Source organism: Seriola aureovittata, chromosome 14, assembly GCF_021018895.1.
Source record: "Seriola aureovittata isolate HTS-2021-v1 ecotype China chromosome 14, ASM2101889v1, whole genome shotgun sequence".
Lineage (NCBI taxonomy): Eukaryota > Metazoa > Chordata > Actinopteri > Carangiformes > Carangidae > Seriola > Seriola aureovittata.
Window position 1 is genome coordinate 1,372,687 of NC_079377.1, and position 18,337 is coordinate 1,391,023.

General features: G+C 42.9%; 1 protein-coding gene across 4 annotated transcripts in view; it reads left to right on the top strand.

Annotated features, from left to right (window-relative positions):
* Positions 1 to 18,337, top strand: part of ltbp1 (latent transforming growth factor beta binding protein 1) — a 126,236-nt gene that overhangs the window by 26,143 nt on the left and 81,756 nt on the right. For all 4 annotated transcript variants that reach the window (XM_056395071.1, XM_056395072.1, XM_056395073.1 and 1 more), the window contains exon 3: positions 1,540 to 1,876. In XM_056395071.1, coding sequence (XP_056251046.1) covers positions 1,540 to 1,876 — 337 coding nt within the window. The remainder of the gene's footprint in view (positions 1 to 1,539; positions 1,877 to 18,337) is intronic.

Consider the following 18,337-nt stretch of genomic DNA (forward strand, 5'->3'; position numbering starts at 1 on the left):
CAGATGAGAGCAGGTTGACACTGAGCACATGTGACAGGCGTGAAAGAGTCTGGAGACGCCAAACTTCATTCCTTTACTCACCAACAGCTGTCTCCAGAGGCGGAAACAAACACCAATATTGACTCTTGTCTTCATCACGTCTTTTCTTCTCCTGAAGTTAGCATGCTAACCAGCTAGCTCTGGCCCATCTCGTCACTTTCCGATAGTAATTACTGTAGCCTCCAGTCTGCCCAAAAGAAGTAGCTGCTCAGAGGATGAATTCTAACCTTTTGTCTAGTAACACAACGATGGCTGAAGCTCTTGACAAGCGACAAACAGCACCACCTGCTTCTGACAAGAAACCACGTTCAGCAGCAGAGAAAACTTGCACATAGACCCTTTAAGTGTCGTAACAACAACATGTCATCCTGTTTCCACTGCTTGTGTGATGTGAACATGAAAATGTGGAGCTCTGTGTCTGCACATGTTTGTAGTGGTGTGTTGAAGGTTGGCCTCTAACAGCAGCAGATGATTTTGATAAAACCAGCTTTCTGTGATCAATGACTGCCAGCTGCTGCCAGCTGAGAAGACACCACCTAGTCATATTATTAATGATGTAACACTGTGTCATTACAGTTCTTTTAAATGTGTGTGTGTCTGACTGTACAGGGCTTGTCCTGAACTCCAGGTTTTACACCTGTAGTTGTGTTTACTTATTCCAAACCAATAATAAAACAAAGACTGTTTCCGGATTGTCTGTCCCATTCTCATGGACATAATATCTGAGTAACGCCTTGACGGAACTTCAAATTTGGCACAAACATTCACTTGGACTCAAGGATGAGCTGATTGTAATTACAAATGAACCAAGATAGGTAAACATAAGTCAGAAGCGAGCAGTGCCAGTCCATCGTATGAGAAACAGCTAATACCTGGACTAATTCAAACAAGTGAACAATCTAAACATTTACATGTTGAAAGCTCAGGTGCTGTAACTATACCTGTGTGCTCCAGTCATCATCACTCCTCATCGTCTATGTGTCCTGTCTCTTGAAGAACCAGGTTGTTTTCCTCTTCCTCTTCTCTTGGACTTATTATTATGACCCCTCTCAGTCAAACTGTTGCTGGAGCTCACATGTCATGAATAATACTGAGTGTGTAGGAAGAGGATGGACAAGACACAGAGGTTTGGGGGTGGTTGGTTATTTACTATTACACTTTTTAACGCGGTACTTGTAAAATACATATATTAGAGCTGATACCATTGGATGGATAATTGAATGAGGTGCTGTGTGTGTGTGTGTGTGTGTGTGTGTGTGTGTGTGTGTGTGTGTGTGTGTGTGTGTGTGTGTGTGTGTGTGTGTGTGTGTGTGTGTGTGTGTGTGTGTGTGTGTGTGTGTTTGTGTGTGTATGCATTTAAAACCAGTCCAGTCTAGTGTATCCATATGTTTGCATGTGTATCCCTTTGTTCTGCATGTGCCACCTCTCACCCTCATCTCTCATTCTCCATGTGTCTCTCCTTCCTCTTCCTCTCTCCTCTGTCTGGGTTCTGTGTTGCAGCCAACTGCGTCCCTCAGTGCCAGAACGGAGGAATGTGCCTGAGGCCTCAGCTCTGTGTCTGCAAGCCTGGCTCAAAGGGGAAGGCATGCGAGCAGAAGACTGTGTCCACACACCCCTTCCCAGCAGCACCTGGGAACGAACCCACCAACGGGCACAACACTGGTCACACTAATGGACACAATGGAGTACCACAGCGGCCCATACCTCAGCAAGTGTCTCCCCATGGCTACGCCTCTGCCCCCCCACCGGCGACCAATATGGCTCAGATGAAACTCACTGTCAAGCCAGCCCCCCAGCTCGTTCGACCACATTACATCCAGCAACACATCCAGCAGCAGTGAGTACCATGCTTCATCATCTGACCTCATTCATATAGATTCAGTGAAGGACTCTGGGAGAAGGTTTCAGAGCCGCCCAGTTGTCCACTGTGGAGCTGCTCATTGATTCTGCTGCAGAACCACTGGAACAGCTGGATGCTACAGCTGATGTTTTCTACACTGCTTTCTGACACTGTACCTTTATAACTCAATCAGTCACCACTTCACCCACTGAAAGTTTCACTTTCACACACCATTTTTCACTGGCTTATATTTTACTTGTTTCTTCTTCAAAGACAAAGGTAGTCAGTCAATTCATGTGTCTCATTGTTGATAATAATAATAATACTACTAATAGTAATAAGAATAGTCAATAATAAATAAACAATAATAATTAGATCAGTCCACTTCCTTTGGCTGAGGTGTTGTACAGCCTGATGGCAGTGGGAACAAAGGATCTCCTGAACCTCTCTGTTCTGCAGCGCATTAGATGAGACGTTTGCTGCAGCTGTAGCTGCTTCTCTTTCCTGCCAGAATGTTGTGGAGAGGATGGTTGGTATTGTCCAAGATGGCCTCCATCTTACATTGCATTTGTCTCTCCACAACAGTCCTGAGTGAGTCCAGACTCCTGCCAAACACAGACCCAGCCTTTTTTACTGGCTTGTCCAGTCTCTTTGTGTTCATGTCTGACACGCTGCTGCCCCAGCAGACCGCAGCATAAAGAGTTACACTGGCCACCACTGACTGATAAAACACGTGCAGCATTTCACTGCAGACGTCAAAGGACCTGAGCTTCCTGAGGAAAAAGAGCCGTCTCTGCCCCTTCCTGTAGATGGCATCTGTGTTCAGGGACCAGTCCAGTTTACTGTCCAGGTGCACACCTAGGTATTTATAAGTGTGCACCACCTCAATGTCCTTCCCCTCTAATGTTGACTGGAAGGGTGGGCCTAGACCTCCGAAAGTCCATGACCATCTCCTTGGTCTTGGAGATGTTCAGAAGGAGGCAGTTCTTGTTGCTCCATTCACTGAAGGCCATCGTCAGATCCCTGTACTCCTCTTCCTGCCCATTCCTGATACACGCCACAATAGCTGTGTCACCCGAGTATTTCTGGATGTGGCAGGACTCATAGTTGTATTTAAAGTCGGCCGTATACAGGGTGAACAGGAACGGAGCCAGAACAGTTCCCTGTGGAGCCCCAGTGCTGCTCATCACTGTCCCTGAGACACAGTTACCCAGCCTGATGTACTGTGGTCGTCTTGTCAGATAATCCACAATCCAGGACATGAAGCAGGGATCCACCCCCATCCCTTCCAGCTTGTCTTTGAGGATGGGGGGTTGGATGGTGTTAAATGCACTTGAAAAATCAAAGAACATAATCCTCATGTAACTACCTGGCTCATCCAAGTAAGAATTGGCTGGTGGAGCATGTAAAGGACGGCATCAATGTCTTCTTTGTAGGTGAACTGTAGGGGGTCTAGTGCAAGTTCAACCTGTGGCCTCAGAAGGTGGAGAAGCAGCCGCTCCAGGATCTTCATGATGTGTGATGTGAGGGCCACCGGTCTGTAGTCATTTATCTCAGCCGGTCGCCCTACTTTAGGGACCGGAACAAGACATGATGTTTTCCACAGATCCTCTAGAGAGGCTCAGCCTGCTGGGCTGCACAGTCCTTCAACAGCCTCGGACACACACTGTCCGGGCCTGTTGCCTTTTCAGGGTGTAGCATCTTGAGCTCCGCCCTCACCTCCTCCACTGTAAAGGACAGGAGACTTGACCCCAGTGTGGAGGGAGTTGCAGCTGCAGTGTCAGGTTGTGGAGGAGATGCTGTAGGAGAAGCTGCAGCTGAAGCAGTGGGAGAGAGAACAGGTGAGGCTGTGTCACACCTGTTGTAGAACAGGTTGAACTCATTGGTCTTGTCCACATCACCTGATGTTGCCTGGCTGTTCTTCTCTTTATAGCCAGTGATGGTCCTCATCCTCTTCCACACCTCTCTGATGTTGTTGTGCTTTTTTTTTTTTTTTTTTTTTAATGTGCGTGATTATCTTATTAAGATATGAAAATAATCCAACGTTAGCCCAAAGCTTCATGCAACAAGGGCCTGAACCTGAAATGACCCGACCCACTATTAGGAATTGTTGGGTTTGGGTCATCCTGTTGAACTGAAGACATCAGGCATATATCAGATATCTGGTAGAAAGCATGTTATATGGGTCATGGTGAATGAGCTATGTGTAAGTTTTGTTATAGCTACATAGCTAACATTAGCATTAGCAGCTGTTTACTTTCCAGTCTAGAAGATACATTGTGAGTTCAGTATCAAACTTCATTCCTTTACTCACCAACAGCTGTCTCCAGAGGTGGAAACAAACACCAATGTTAACTCTTGTTTGTATCGCTTTTGTACTGAAGTTAGCATGCTAATGAGCTAGCTCCTCTCTCTGAAAGTGTCTCTCTGTAGCTTCCAGTCCGTCCTGAAGAAGTAGCTGCTCAGAGGATGTATTATAACCCCATATTGTAAACACAACAATGACTGAAGCTCTTGTCAAGGGACAGTAACCACCACCTGTTCCTGATAAGAAACCACATTCAGCTGCAGACAAAACTTTCAAACAGCCCCTTTAAAAGAAACCACTGGACTGTTTCAGTTTGCCTCAGGTTCAGGTTTACCTGTAGTTAAGAAGCTTTATTTTAACCAAGAAAAGTTCCCTAACCTTTGTGATTTTAACCTAAACCATAACCTTTCCCTAACCAAGTCATTTTATACCTAACCTATCCAACCGTTAACCATAAGGCAGGTCAGCTTACCATGACACATCACATAGTAGTTCTGACCACTTGTTAAGTTGTATTTCATCACAGGAGCCAGTCCTACACAATCTACTATAATACCATTACATCATTATTAAACACAGTGCAGTGTCCTAAATTAATCCAAGTCACTACAGAGTCAATCCAGAAATAAAGATGCCAATAATCAGCCCTACAACCAAACAAAGCCAATAAATCACCAATACATATGGAGCCATAACTGTCTGAGTACATCCAGTCTCTCTGAGCAAACTGTAATATAACAGACCACAGCTGCAGGCACTAAGGCTCTGAAGGTCTCTGCAGCATCTGGGCTTGTTTAACTGAGTGAAGAACTGAACCCTCTCCTTTACTTCAGGGTACAGACCCAGTCCACTGAGTCAGCCTCTTAATACTGTTTCTGTGATGAACTGTAAAACTGTTACTGCAGGATGAAACAGCCCCTGACTACTGTGTTCTGATAGATAACACCAAACTGAGATTCCTGCCTTTTTTTTTTGTTTAGTTTTTGCCCCTGTGAACCAGTTTAATACCTACACTTCTCTTGTGGACCAGGATAGGTGGACTATACCGCTCCCGCCTTTACTGCCACAGAAATGTCTGATCACAGTGAGTTCAGGGTGTACAGATTTTGAATTGGTATATGGAGAGGAACAGTTGGACTGGAGCATCCCTGATACTGATGACCTACTTAAGTTCAAAATCCTGAACCTGTTGTTGTGACCTTGACAGGGAGCAATAAGGAAAGATGCAACACAGACAGACTGTTTCAAGTTCAAGGCAACACAAACAGCCCATTACAGCCTGTGAAGTTATATATTTACTATCATTATTACTATTTAATTTTTATTTAATTACATTTTTATTTATTTTTATTTTTCTGTATAATATTGTTTTTGTCTGGTAGCAAATGTTCTGGTGCCAGATACTAGTCTGTGGACCTGGGTTTGGGAACCTGGATTACACCTCAAATAGTTCAGGTTCATTCAACAAGAACATCCAGACATGTGTTCTGGACCAGTCTAATATCTTGACAAATCTGACATCTGGATCAGTCTGACATCTGGACCAGACTGATACCTGGACCAGTCTGACATCTGAACCAGTCTGATACCTGGACCAGTCTGACATCTGGACCAGACTGATATCTGAACCAGTCTGACATCTGGACCAGTCTGATACCTGGACCAGTCTGACATCTGGACCAGTCTGACATCTGCATCAGTCTGAAATCTGGACTATGAAGCCAGGGTATAATAATTCGTCCCCTGAAAAAAACGTATGTTGTTGTTTGTGCTACGTGCTGCTTGTTTCTGTATTTGCTTGTGTTGTGTGTATTCGCAGTGAATGCAAAAGATATTTTTTTTGTTGCAGTGCGTTGAACTCTCAGGGCCACCGTACTTTCTGAAATGAGTCCATGTGTCTAATAGGCTTATTAGAGGCCAATATAGGCCAATATTCATAATATTGGAGCGTTGGCAAGGTTTTTGGGCAGTTTTTGTGCCTTTATTTGATAGGGAAAGTGGAGACAGACAGGAAATATGGGAGAGGGAGTGGGGGAGAGACTTACAGTAAAGGATTCGGAAGTTGAACTGGGACCTGCTGCTCAGGGCTCAGTATGCCCATATGGTATGTGCCCTAACTGTTCATTCATTGGGACGTCCTGTTGGCAAGGTACTTATATGGAAAATAGTTGAATGGGGTTGAAGGTGGTGAAGGGCAAGGGTGGAGGCAGGCTGGCTGTTAAGGGAGGAGGTGAGATGGTGTCCGGCTGAGGTGTAGTCTGGCAGATGCGGAGACAGCGTGAGCTGGAGGTCTGGTCTGGCTCAAGGGATCACTGAGGCACAGGAGTAAAGCAGGTCAGCAGAGAGCACGAGGGGAAACACAAGAGAGAACGCGGGTAGGTATGAGGAAGCACTTAAGCACACAACACGCACGCACACAGATGAACAGGAGGGAAGAGAGAGAAAACTACCACAGCCTGAGCCATGACAAATATCACAATGTTTCCAGACATATGATATTTTTCATAAAAGAAAAAAAAAAATTATGTAAAAAAATTATGTATCTATTTTATCTAACGATACTTCTAATAATATAATTATCTATCATAAAAACCTGTGATAATATTGTACATTGCAATATTTGATCTGGACTATACAGAGATATTCATACGAGGCCTCCTGCAGATTTCAGGTAAACACTTAGGGAAACGACATCCTGCAAGGTTGGATGGTGGGTACAGGTGGGCGGGGCTTGGGGCGGGGCTTAGAGTGGTGACTGCTTTGTTGTGACATCACAATGTTCCAGAAGTCCTGATGGCTGGTTTTAAAGGTGTAATGTTTGGCAGCATTTCCTCTTTGCCCCTGTCCAGTTAATCATGTTGTTGTTTTCCCCATGTTCCTTATAATTTATCATTTATATATGCATTTATTGTTGCTAGTTAAAATTGTCGATAGCACAGAAACAAATTATGAGTACTTGTAGTACAAACAGTATGTTTTTATCTACCCTTTAAAAATATGAAGGCAAGAATCAGAGAATAAGATTTATTGCCAGGTAGGTTTTTACTTACAAGATATTTGGCTTGGTGTTTGGTGCAGTATACAATAAACATATTAAAAGGAAATAACAATAAAAAGGTAAAATACTGCAACAGCCAAAATGATAAATATACATAGATACACATATAAAAAGAAATAAAACTATGAAAAAAACTATGTACAAAAGTGTTGACAAAACTCCTGCTGAGCAGGATGTGCAAAAGATCACAGTACAGACAATATGTGTTCTGTGCAGGAATAATACTCCAAGGTGTTACTGTAATGTGGTTGTTGATGATTGATGAGGCCAGACTCAGAAGAAAAGGCAGGTGCTGGTCCATCACTGCGGAAGACTGGACTGGAATAACAAGTGTTAGTGTGGTTTGTTATTTACACTAATGATACTTTTTGCTACAGACCAACATTAGATGTTACTCACCAGTCTAACAGAAAAGTTGCAGCTCGGCATCAAAACGCATCTCTTTACTCACTACCGTCTCCAGCGGTGGGAAGCCACACAGGATTCACCTGTGTTTTGCTTCTTTGCCGTTGAACGTGGTTTCTTGTCGGAGCGGTTCTTCGGGATGGAGCTAAAGATCGTTTTCTAAGTGTTTCAACCATCTCTGCGTTTCTGTGATGCTAGTCAGGAGCTTTTTCTTTTTTTTTTTTCTTCCTGGGTCTGAGGGCAGACTAGACGCTACACTGACTCACACAGCATCTAGTGCTATAAAGTGGTATTACAAGGCCCAGGATGCAGCTAGTTGGTTAGCATGCTCATTTCAGTAGACATCTGAAATACAGTAGGTGGTGGTCTTGGTCATGACATCATCACTGTGGCTCCTTAACATACTATTGATGGTGTTAGTTCATTTCTTGAACATTTTAAGCTAAAATTCTTGACAGATCTTACACATTACACCTTTAAGGCTCAGTTTCTGAATACAGGCTGTGTGTAATTCTCTGTGGACTGAGCGCTTTGATACTTTATCAGTATTAATATAGAACCTAAACCTGCTTTATAATCAAACAACACATGGACATCTACCTTTATACTATATGGAGCTTTAAAACAGGGATCTCTCAGTGTGAGGGCTGTTGTGTTGTGATTTGCCTGGCCAGTTAACTCTCACTATCTCCATCCATCAATCTAACGATGTTAGAGTTCCTCCCTGCTCTTTCATAAGTGGAGCTGAGATGCCACTAACTCCTGCTATGGTTAAATGTACAGACAGTGCAGTCACATCCGACACAGTGAAAATGGCCCTGATGTCTTGTCATTAATGTCACCACACATCAGAGCAGACTTGTGATACTAATGGATGATATCTAAGAAGTTAATGAATACATTTCATGTGTTGTGTTTCACATGTACTGTGTAAAAGCTCGAGAAGATTTCTTAATGCTTGTGCATAGGCACAAATAATTGCTTCCAGACCCGTGTCCTCGAAAGCTGCTCTCAATTTACAGAAGGGATTTATCTCTCACAAGGAGCTATTCTCCATCTGCTGTGAGCAGCAGAGCCATGCAGTCATCTGAGGGAATAACAATAATCCACAGGTAACCAATGCTCTCAACCTGAATTTTAGGCAGGAAATTAGATTATAAAGTTAATGATACTTTTATAAAGTTGCTGTTGATCACATTGGAACAAAACCAACGTGCAACCAATAAGCACTAAATGCAAACTGTGCAGCCTGGTCAGCTGGTGTGTGAGCAAACATCTCTTCTTATTACTCACAGAGACGACAAGAGGTAACAATCTAAAATAGTCTCTGTTAACATGACTTTGATCTACTATACACGTACAGATAACCATCTCCACTGTTCATATCGCTGCCCACCTGTACATCACTGTTGGTTAAAGTAGCCAGAAACTTTCTTAGCTCTTCGGTTGCAGTGTCCCCCCCTTATTATACAGACCAAGTGTATTATCCTCAGAAAACCTTCCAGCTAACACCAAGAACGTCGTCCTATAAACTGTTGAACCAGTTCAAATCTTCTCACAGAACATTTATCAATGGGAAAAAATAAGAAATCAAATTTATTACTTTTTAAAAACCTTGACTTTATTTGTGACTAATCTAAATCTTAATCTGGATTTTGCCTGTTAGTGAACACTCTGCTCTTTTTTGTTTTTCTCCTCCTCTTTTCTCTCTCTCTTTCCCTCTAAACTGATCCTGCAAAACATCATCTTCATTATTATTATCATTATTTTTTTTATTATTATTATAATTATAATTATTATTATGTGTATAATTTACTCGTGTATTCTATGCTTTTGCTCATCACATATAAGGTATATATGTATATATTATTGTGTTAATATTTGTTTTCATTTTCAGTCCAGATGTTAGATTTGTCTAAATTACAGAGTCAGGCAGACACAGCCTTGGATTTTCTACAGGTTTTAGTCCAATAAAAAAGGAATGATGCCAATCTCCGTCCAGTTGTAACTCCAGGGACTAAGATCATTTCAGCCTAAAGAGGATTTTGGGAAATGAAGTCCAGTCTAGTCAGGATTAAAGGGGAGGTCAGGCAGTAAACATGTTTAATTCTAAACAATAATCCTCTTAAACATCTCAACATGTGCCTCCTCAACAGTGTGTGCAACAGCATATTCAAGTCATTAACAGCAGAGTATCAACTTATTTATGCTCTTTAAGAAATCCTCTTTTAATGATAGGTTATTAAAGCTTTGTTAAATCATCACTTCATCACCTGCAACCCTGTTAATCATCTGCAGATCACTGTTTTTAACCCAAACCTCTGCGGAACACAGACCATCTGCAGTGAGTGGTGGTGGAGGACTCAGAGCCTTTACTTCATCTTCATTTTTATGTCCCAAGATGAAGATGAAGCAGACAACCATTTCAGTAGCAGGCTGTCAGTTATCACTTCTCCATGTAAAACAGGCAAATCCAGACTGAATTAAACATAAAAAATAATTTCATAAATAAAGAAATATAACGTAATAAAACCAGACAGGATCTGTAGTTCTACTTGACCTTCATATGGCACCAGTGTGGTATTTAACAGCAGATGGTTATGGGTTACTGTGTAACAATCTACTATTAATATTATTACTACTTTTATGTTTAGGTAATTTCAGTCTCCTATGTAAATTCCAAATTAATTGAGAAGACATTATGATTTCAGGGTTTTTGCCCTGTAATGAAAGGAAGACTGTGCACACATGACTTGTTCCACCTGGACTTGTGAATTTCATTCATTCATTCATTCCTACAAGAAAATTGGTGAATGCCACAGATTTTTTTAAATCATTCGAACATGCTACTTAAGAACAAATCTGTATGAGTTGTTTCTGAGACTCATTGGGCCTCATTCACCAGCCATTCTTAAGAAGAAATTTCTTCTTAAAACCCACTTACGCACTTTTGATGAAGATTCTGACATTCAGTTTTCTTTTTTGGGATTTGTAAGAACTGAATCTACACACATTCAAGAGTACTCTTACTCTTACGTTTTCTTCTGTTCTACAATTATATAATATGTTATAATATTTTTGTAATTTATAGTATTAAAAACAATAATCTTTTGTTATTTTACAAAGCATTATGGTCTTTTAAAATAAATTAATGCTACACTAACACATCAATTCACATCAATTATGTTAATTGGAACCATGTCACCAATTATTCAGGGATTGTCACCCTATATATGGGCAAAAAGTAGACCTTCTGCACCTTAGGCCTGCTCACACAGTGGCATATTTCCTGCTGCTGCAAGATATTGCAGATCGTGCCCTACGGAGGGAACAAATTTTCCATGACCACAGGAGCCTTTGTGATCGTATGTAGCTGGCACTGCGGAGCCATACAAGGCGGTTTAGCCCTGTACCACCACGTGTGCAGGTACTCTCCACCTTGGGCTTTTTAGTAATTGGAAAATTTCAGTGGGAGCTGGGAGACGGGGTGGGCATATCACAGCCGTCCATCAGCCGTGCTCTCATGTGACTTGTGGATGGAATAAATCAACTAGCCACACGATACATAAAAGTCCCAGTGAAGAGGGGATTTCATTCTATTGCTGGTCTACCAAACACCATCGGCGCAATAGACTGCAGATCCATTCCCATACCTCAACTGCAAGCAATATCACTCCATAAATGTCCAACTCATCTGTGACTCCGTGAACCACTTACTGAATGTGGTCTCCCGCTTCCCAGGAGGAGCACACGACTCCTTCATCTTACAGAACAGCTCCGTGGGCAAGCGCATCGAACAAGAAGCTGCTGATGATGCATACAGATCTTTGAATCATTTTAATTCTCTACATCAGTGGCCTTTTATTTCTATAATGAGATCGAGGATATGCCCTGGCCCCCTGATTAATAACCCCACTAACCAACCCTCAGACTCGCCAGGAGGTTTCATTCAGTTAGATACCCGTACGCACTCGTTGAGGCGATCTGTGTCAGCGTTTCAGCAATTCTTCCTTGGTTGTCAAGAACCGCTTTTGAGATCAGACGTGGGGCAGAACGGGACCTGGGAGCACGCAAATGTCTAAACAAGCACACAGATTAATCTTTTTAAAAAACGATGACCCTCTGATTCCTCTGGGAAAGGAGATGAACTAGGAGGAGATGAAGGTGCTGACTCGGGGCCCAGGTCTGTGTCCAGATGTTCAGCTGATGGCACACCTGACAGTGCCGTCTCTCTGATGACCGCCCCGATGCGCTGGTACTGCTCAGACATTTCTTTGCCCGTCGTCCCCCCTCCAGTTCTCTGTATCCCTCGTCTGAATTTTGCAATGTTTCTTCCGTGGTCTCCAGATACTGCATTCACTGAATGTGTGATTGCATCCCATGCGTGTGTGATTTTATATTATATATTAAAGCTACTAAATATTACCGCTCATTTGCGGCTCACTTCCTGCATCAGTACCTCCATTTCAGAACTACTGAAATTCCTTTTCAGCTTTGATTCCGGTGCTCCATCTTTAGATTTTCGTTTTGGCATTTTCTCAACTTTGCTATCTCTTTGTCATTTTGTTGTGCACATGGCCCTTCAGTGTCATGCCCTTTTAAGGGCATTTTCAGGTGTTTACCTATGCTAATTAGGGCCAACTGGCACTTTCAATTTAAAAGGAGATTTGCATTCATCAATCTAAGAACACCGGTGCGTACAATTCTGCGGTTTAAGAACATGAATCTGACGTAAAGTTTTCTTAAGGACTTTCTTAAGAACAACTTAACAACCAACTTCTTGAATGAGGCCCAATGTTTATTATTGATTTCTAAAATGACCCATATCAGATGTCACCAGGACGTCATTGTTCAGTTAAGACTGTTAAAATAACTCTCACAGAAGACAGTAAAGGGTTTGAATGACTGTTTTCTCATTCTCCACCTACAGGGTGAAGGTTTGGTTAAGTTCAGGTAGAGACTTTGATCATGGTCAAACCACTGTTCACTGCTAGGAAACATGAAATGAACAGGTTGTCCACATCACAGTCACATGATTTATTGACCCATCTCCTCCCTGCCTATAATGACCTCATGCTGATTCCGCCTCTGCTCCTGACAGACAGCAGTCATCAGTCACATGGCCACTAGAGGCTGCTTGTCCATTAAATGTAGACACAGGTCATATTAAGGCAGTTGAATAAATGACAAATGGTCGAGGTCATGCTATAAGAAAGAGCTTGACTGGAGAAAAGGAAGTTCTAGGTGGAGGAGGCCTGGGATTTACTCACAGGTTCTCCAGATATCTCAGTAACCCTGCTTCAGGCTCCTGATGGTGGTGGTAGCGCACCCTTTAGTTGTTGTGGTTGTCGTTGTTGCCAGGCCTATATTGTGTCTTGATTCTATGACACATCTGGTCTACCAGCCCACAAGCTTTCGTCAAACCTGTACTGTGATGTTAGACAGTGGGGCCCCTCTCATTATCTTAACCTCTCACGTATGGAGTGATAGATCCTGTACATGGTCGGTACCTGAAGAAGAAGAAGAAAGGGTGGAAACACAGGAAAGTGTTGTCTGTGTCAGCAGCAGGATGAGCAATTGCACTAAGATATCAGCAGTGCTGCAATTCCCATCTGGTTTATGTGTGCTTAGAAGGCTGAGGAGTGATGAAGAGCGCCTCCCCATCATCGCAGCCCAGCCCATAAATCACTGTAGACAGGATAATGCTGTTGTAATGGCTGTGACTATGGTTCAGGTGTGAGGGTCAAACGCTGCAGCTGAACCCTTGAAGGTGTGATACCTGGGAAAACGGGGGAGTAAATCACTGCTGTTCTCCACAGGAGTAAAAACAGGTGACAGTCCTTTCTCTCTGACCCTCAGGTTATCTGAGGAAAATAACCATGGAGTGAAATGAAAGGCTGGAACCAGCTGAGCTGCTTTTAATTTAATATGCCATTTAGCGCTGGGTGTATATGTTGATTTGTGTGGAATGCGTCTCACACTCTTTACTGTCCTCTAGTGTGCTCAGTGACAAAGTAGCTGTATCCCAATTCAGTGGCCACATCTTTCGGAGGACATGGTTCTTTGTGGGCGTTGTGCAAAGGCCAAACTGAAATGAGGCGGTTTAGTCTTTTGCTTTGCGTCACCCGTAGTGCCCATCCATACCATTGTGTTGCAAAGTGTGGCTCTTGTCACCTAGCAACTTTGACAACATTTAACTTTTTTCACAAAGACTTGAGGTTTTAAGGTCCTTGGTTTTAACAGTTGTACTGTTAGCTGTTGAACTGAGCTGAAACACAATACTTATATTTAACAGTGAAGTCCTCAGGCTCTCTGTCAATGTTGGTTGGTGTCATTACCGGTGCGCAATGAATCTTGGGTTAGGTTGGGCCATGAAGGATCCACCTGTTGACGCATTTGAAGGAGTCTTTGGAATGGGACAGTCTAGTTGCTCCGCTGTGTCACGATCAGTCTTCAAATGCAGCCTCCGATGGATGCAGCCCGAGAAATTGGGAAACAGCTGGTGACTAAATGCCAAAAAGTCCGGTTTTCCACAGTGTGAGTGTCTAATAAGTCTAATGAAATGTTGCTCTGCACACTTTGTATAACTGAAATGTTCGACCACAGCAGAACAACTGCTACAAGCGAGCATCTTAAAGAAAACCTCCTAGTGCTGTCCGACGTCAGAACGACCAGACAGCAGTGTCAGTATGTATTCCACTGAGTTCTGGTTGGTGTCAGTGCCCGAGAATTACCGTGTGTCCTCATCATGGCCCTCATTTATCAATCTTGCGTGAAAACAGGCGCAGATCTGAGCGCAGAATTGGTCGTACGATAGGATACGCGTGTGATTCATGAAACATTCGTATCTGACCAATCCCAGCGTACGAATGATCGGGTCTTGAGAAATGCGGCGGCTGAATTCGATCGTCATTAACATGTTACGCCCTTAAATATTCCTGGTTCGGAGGCCTCGCCCACTAAGGTCAAACATGGAGAGAAGAGTTACTGGCAAAAAACGAAACTTTTCAGAGATGGAGATCGACATCCTGACATCCGAGGTGGCGCAAAATAAGGATTTGCTTTTTGGCAGTCTGAAGAGTGGGATCACAGGAGCTCATAAAACCGCTGTGTGGAAGAGGGTGACGGAGATGAGTTTGGCTCTGCAGTGCCGCCTCCTGCAGCCGCGTGCCAACACAGCTGTTTTGAAAAATAAAAGAATCGTGTGTCCCCCCCCGGCCACCTGCCCACCACGTTTAAAAGTGATAGCTTGGCATCACAAATCACCTGTACATTTATAGAGTGGTAGTTTTTGCGATTGATGAATGTGTAATTATTCATGGATGGTGCCTTCAGACGCACGAGTGCAATCAATTGCTCCAACCAAATTTGGAAACCCAGCAATCTCATAAAATTGCCTTTTAATCACAGATTGCTGGGCATCATTGTATGTGAACCGAATGTACCTTCGGGAGAGGGACTTTATTGCAGCCAACACTGCTGGCATCATCCTGCTGATGGTTGGCTGGGAGACCCCAGCCCTGTCCCCGATCTCCCGCTGAAAGGTCCCGGGGGCCAAAAACCCCAGCGTGGCGAGCACCTGCACGGGTACAGGTAAGGCGTTTGACCGTCTGGTTTCCCTCTTCAAACGGGCATCTAAATTCTTGCATAACTCGATGATGACATGTCTTGGGAGCCGAAAGCGACATATCAGCCAAGCATCACTCTCCATGAGGAGATCCCTGCGCTCACGTCTGACGCGCGTATTGTTCCTCCAAAACGAGTAAATCTGCCATCGTTATGATTTGATAACTGTCAAAGCATCTGTTTAAATAGTTGAGTGAGTAAACATCTGACCAACCACAGTGCAACAATGATTATCTCACTAGATGCTTTTAATTGTTGTTCCAGTTGTGTCATACCCATCGGAAAAAACAAAAAACAATTACACAATTTTGCCATGAGTCAATTTGCAAACACACATTTCTGCTTGTATTTATTATTATTCCAAATTTTAACGTGCAATAATTAGATGTCATGTTAGGCTATTTAGCCTCTCATATTGTTTTATTGTACAAAAAAGTGGTATCAGTAAAAAACGTGGGCTTTTTTAAAATTCTATTTTTTTTTATCTTGTTTTATTTGTTTTAAGAATCCGTTTTGATCTGTTCTAAATATGTGACTCTTTATGCTGATGACAGCTGAGTGACAGTTTGTTTAATAATTATTTTCTGCAACGCAAATCCAGACTCAGATTCGCGTACACGAGCTCAGACCTGACGTGAGATCTGATCGTAGCTTCCGCTCACGTCCAAATTGATAAATGCCGAAGCTTGCGTAGAAATGATCGTACGCACGGTTTTCTGCCGTACGTTCGTTTGATAAATGAGGGCCACTGTGTTTTAGACAAGAATGCAACAAAGACTCCACAGAGCAAATAGCTGGTATGGAAACGCTGCTTTCCAGTCATGAGCAAGTTGTCAGCAGTTTATTAATGCACATATAGATCTATAAAACTAAACCATGTAGATTTCATTCACGTTAATGTTACACTGTTAGTCAGTGAACAACCTTTTACTGATAAATAGCATAGCTGTATTTCTGATTACTCAACACTATCTACTGTCATTTGGCATGTTAGGAAAGCTGCAGACTGGCAGAGCGATGCGTTGCTGTGCACAGGGCAATCAAAAAAAAAGTTTTTGAGACACTTTTAAAAATGGCCACTGAAACAATCATATATTCGTTTAAATGTGCGCTTTATTTTCAGAATATTTTCCCCTGAAAACAGCCCTTGCCTCTGGCACTACATTTTTTCAGCCGCTGACCTTACGTATTCCAACACAAAAGTGCACTGTATTACACGACTTTCTGATTCACTCAGCTGACCCACTAAATATTCGACATGAAGCTACATTTAAATCGACATTGGATTGTTTCTGTGGACGTTTTTAAAAACAGGTTTTTTCTAGTGGCCCCGTGCACAGCAACACAACGCTCTGCCACTCTGCTGGTGTCCTAGTTGGTTTTCCTAATTGGGAGTGTGCTCATCATAATCTACTGTAGGTAATGTATTGACTATATATAACTACTTCACACAACCTCACGTCAAAAAAGCCAAACTATCCCTTTAATAAAATCTAGTCATAAGCGCGAAAGTTCATTATTATCCAACTTAATTACTAGGTTGATGAGAAGTGGATGAAAAGCCTCCACATCTCCTCTTTAGAGGACATATCACTCTAAATTTCCACCAGATGTAAAATGTTTGTTTTTCTTTGCCACAAGAAAAAAGCAGCAGCTCTTCAGATTTACAGGATTGTAGCTTCTTGGCAAACAATATTAACAGAGAGAAAACAGATGACCTCAGCCTCAGAAACATTCAGCACCATCACAGTTTAAGCAGTCCAAGCAGAACTAGCTGGTCCTCATCCAGATCGCAGTCCTTTAGAACTGTTGATACCTAATCCAGTCCAATACTTATATGTACATATGTGTCTGACAGGTGTAATAACTAGACTGACACTTGTTGATCATCTTATATTAGTGATATTATGTAAATGAAAGTTAAACCAGGAGAACCTATGGTCCTCCAGCAGCCTGAGACCACCAGAAAGTGATGACACTCTGAGACTCTGCTTTGAGGCAACATATTGTAATGGTCTCTGTGAGCCACATGGAGAGGACATCAACCCCATGACAGTCTACAGTGACAGTACATGAACTCACGGTTGGACAACACCTTCCCCACGAGGACTTAGTGATGCCCCGGACCACCAGAGACCTGAAGGAGCTGCTGAACAGGAAGAGGAGAGCCCTGAGGGGCGGGAACAGCTGTTACCTGTACACGGCTCTGGGCTCTGTGTATACAACCAAATAATGTTTCACATACTAATTTTCACTCACATACCAGCTGTTTTTATGGTTCTCATCCTTCAGAGGCTGCATTTGAAGACTGATTGTGGCACAGTGGTGCAACTAGACGGTCCCATTTCAAAGACTAACCCTAATCCTTCAAATGCGTCCCTCTTTTCCCTGACAATGAAGAATCCAACAGATGGATTGTGGTGAGGTCACCACGACCTTTGACCTTTGTCCTTTGTCCTTTGACCAACAAAATCTAATCAGTTCATCCTTGAATCCCAGTGGACATTTGTGCCAAAAGTGAAAGGATCCCCTTGAAGAGTTCTCGAGACATCATGTTTACAAGGCTGTAACTGTGTTTTGTGAGGTCACCGTGGCTTTGAACTTTGACCTTTGATCACCAAAGTCTAATCACTTCATCCTTGAGTCCAAGTGAATATTGGTGCCAAATATGAAGAAGTTCCCTCAAGGCATTACTGAGATATTGTGTCTATGGCAATGGGATGGACGGACGTACGTGCAGATGGACAACCCAAAAACAATATCCCCCAGCTCTGGCTGTCACTGGCTGGGAGGCATAAAAAGTTATGTGTTGTCAAGGTTGCTAAGCGACAGGAAGGGGAGATGTCAGTAAGATGCTGGCACAGCTGGTGAAGCAAAGCGGAAATCCTCCATGGGCAATACGGTCTCATTTCCGTTCGGCCTTCATGGTTTATGACAGCTACGAAGGACCATGTCCTCTGAGGGATGCAGCCCCTGATTTGGGACGCAGCTACTGTGTCACTGAGCAAACTAGAGGACAGTAAAGAAAGGATTTGCATTCTTTAAGATCTGCACAGACTGA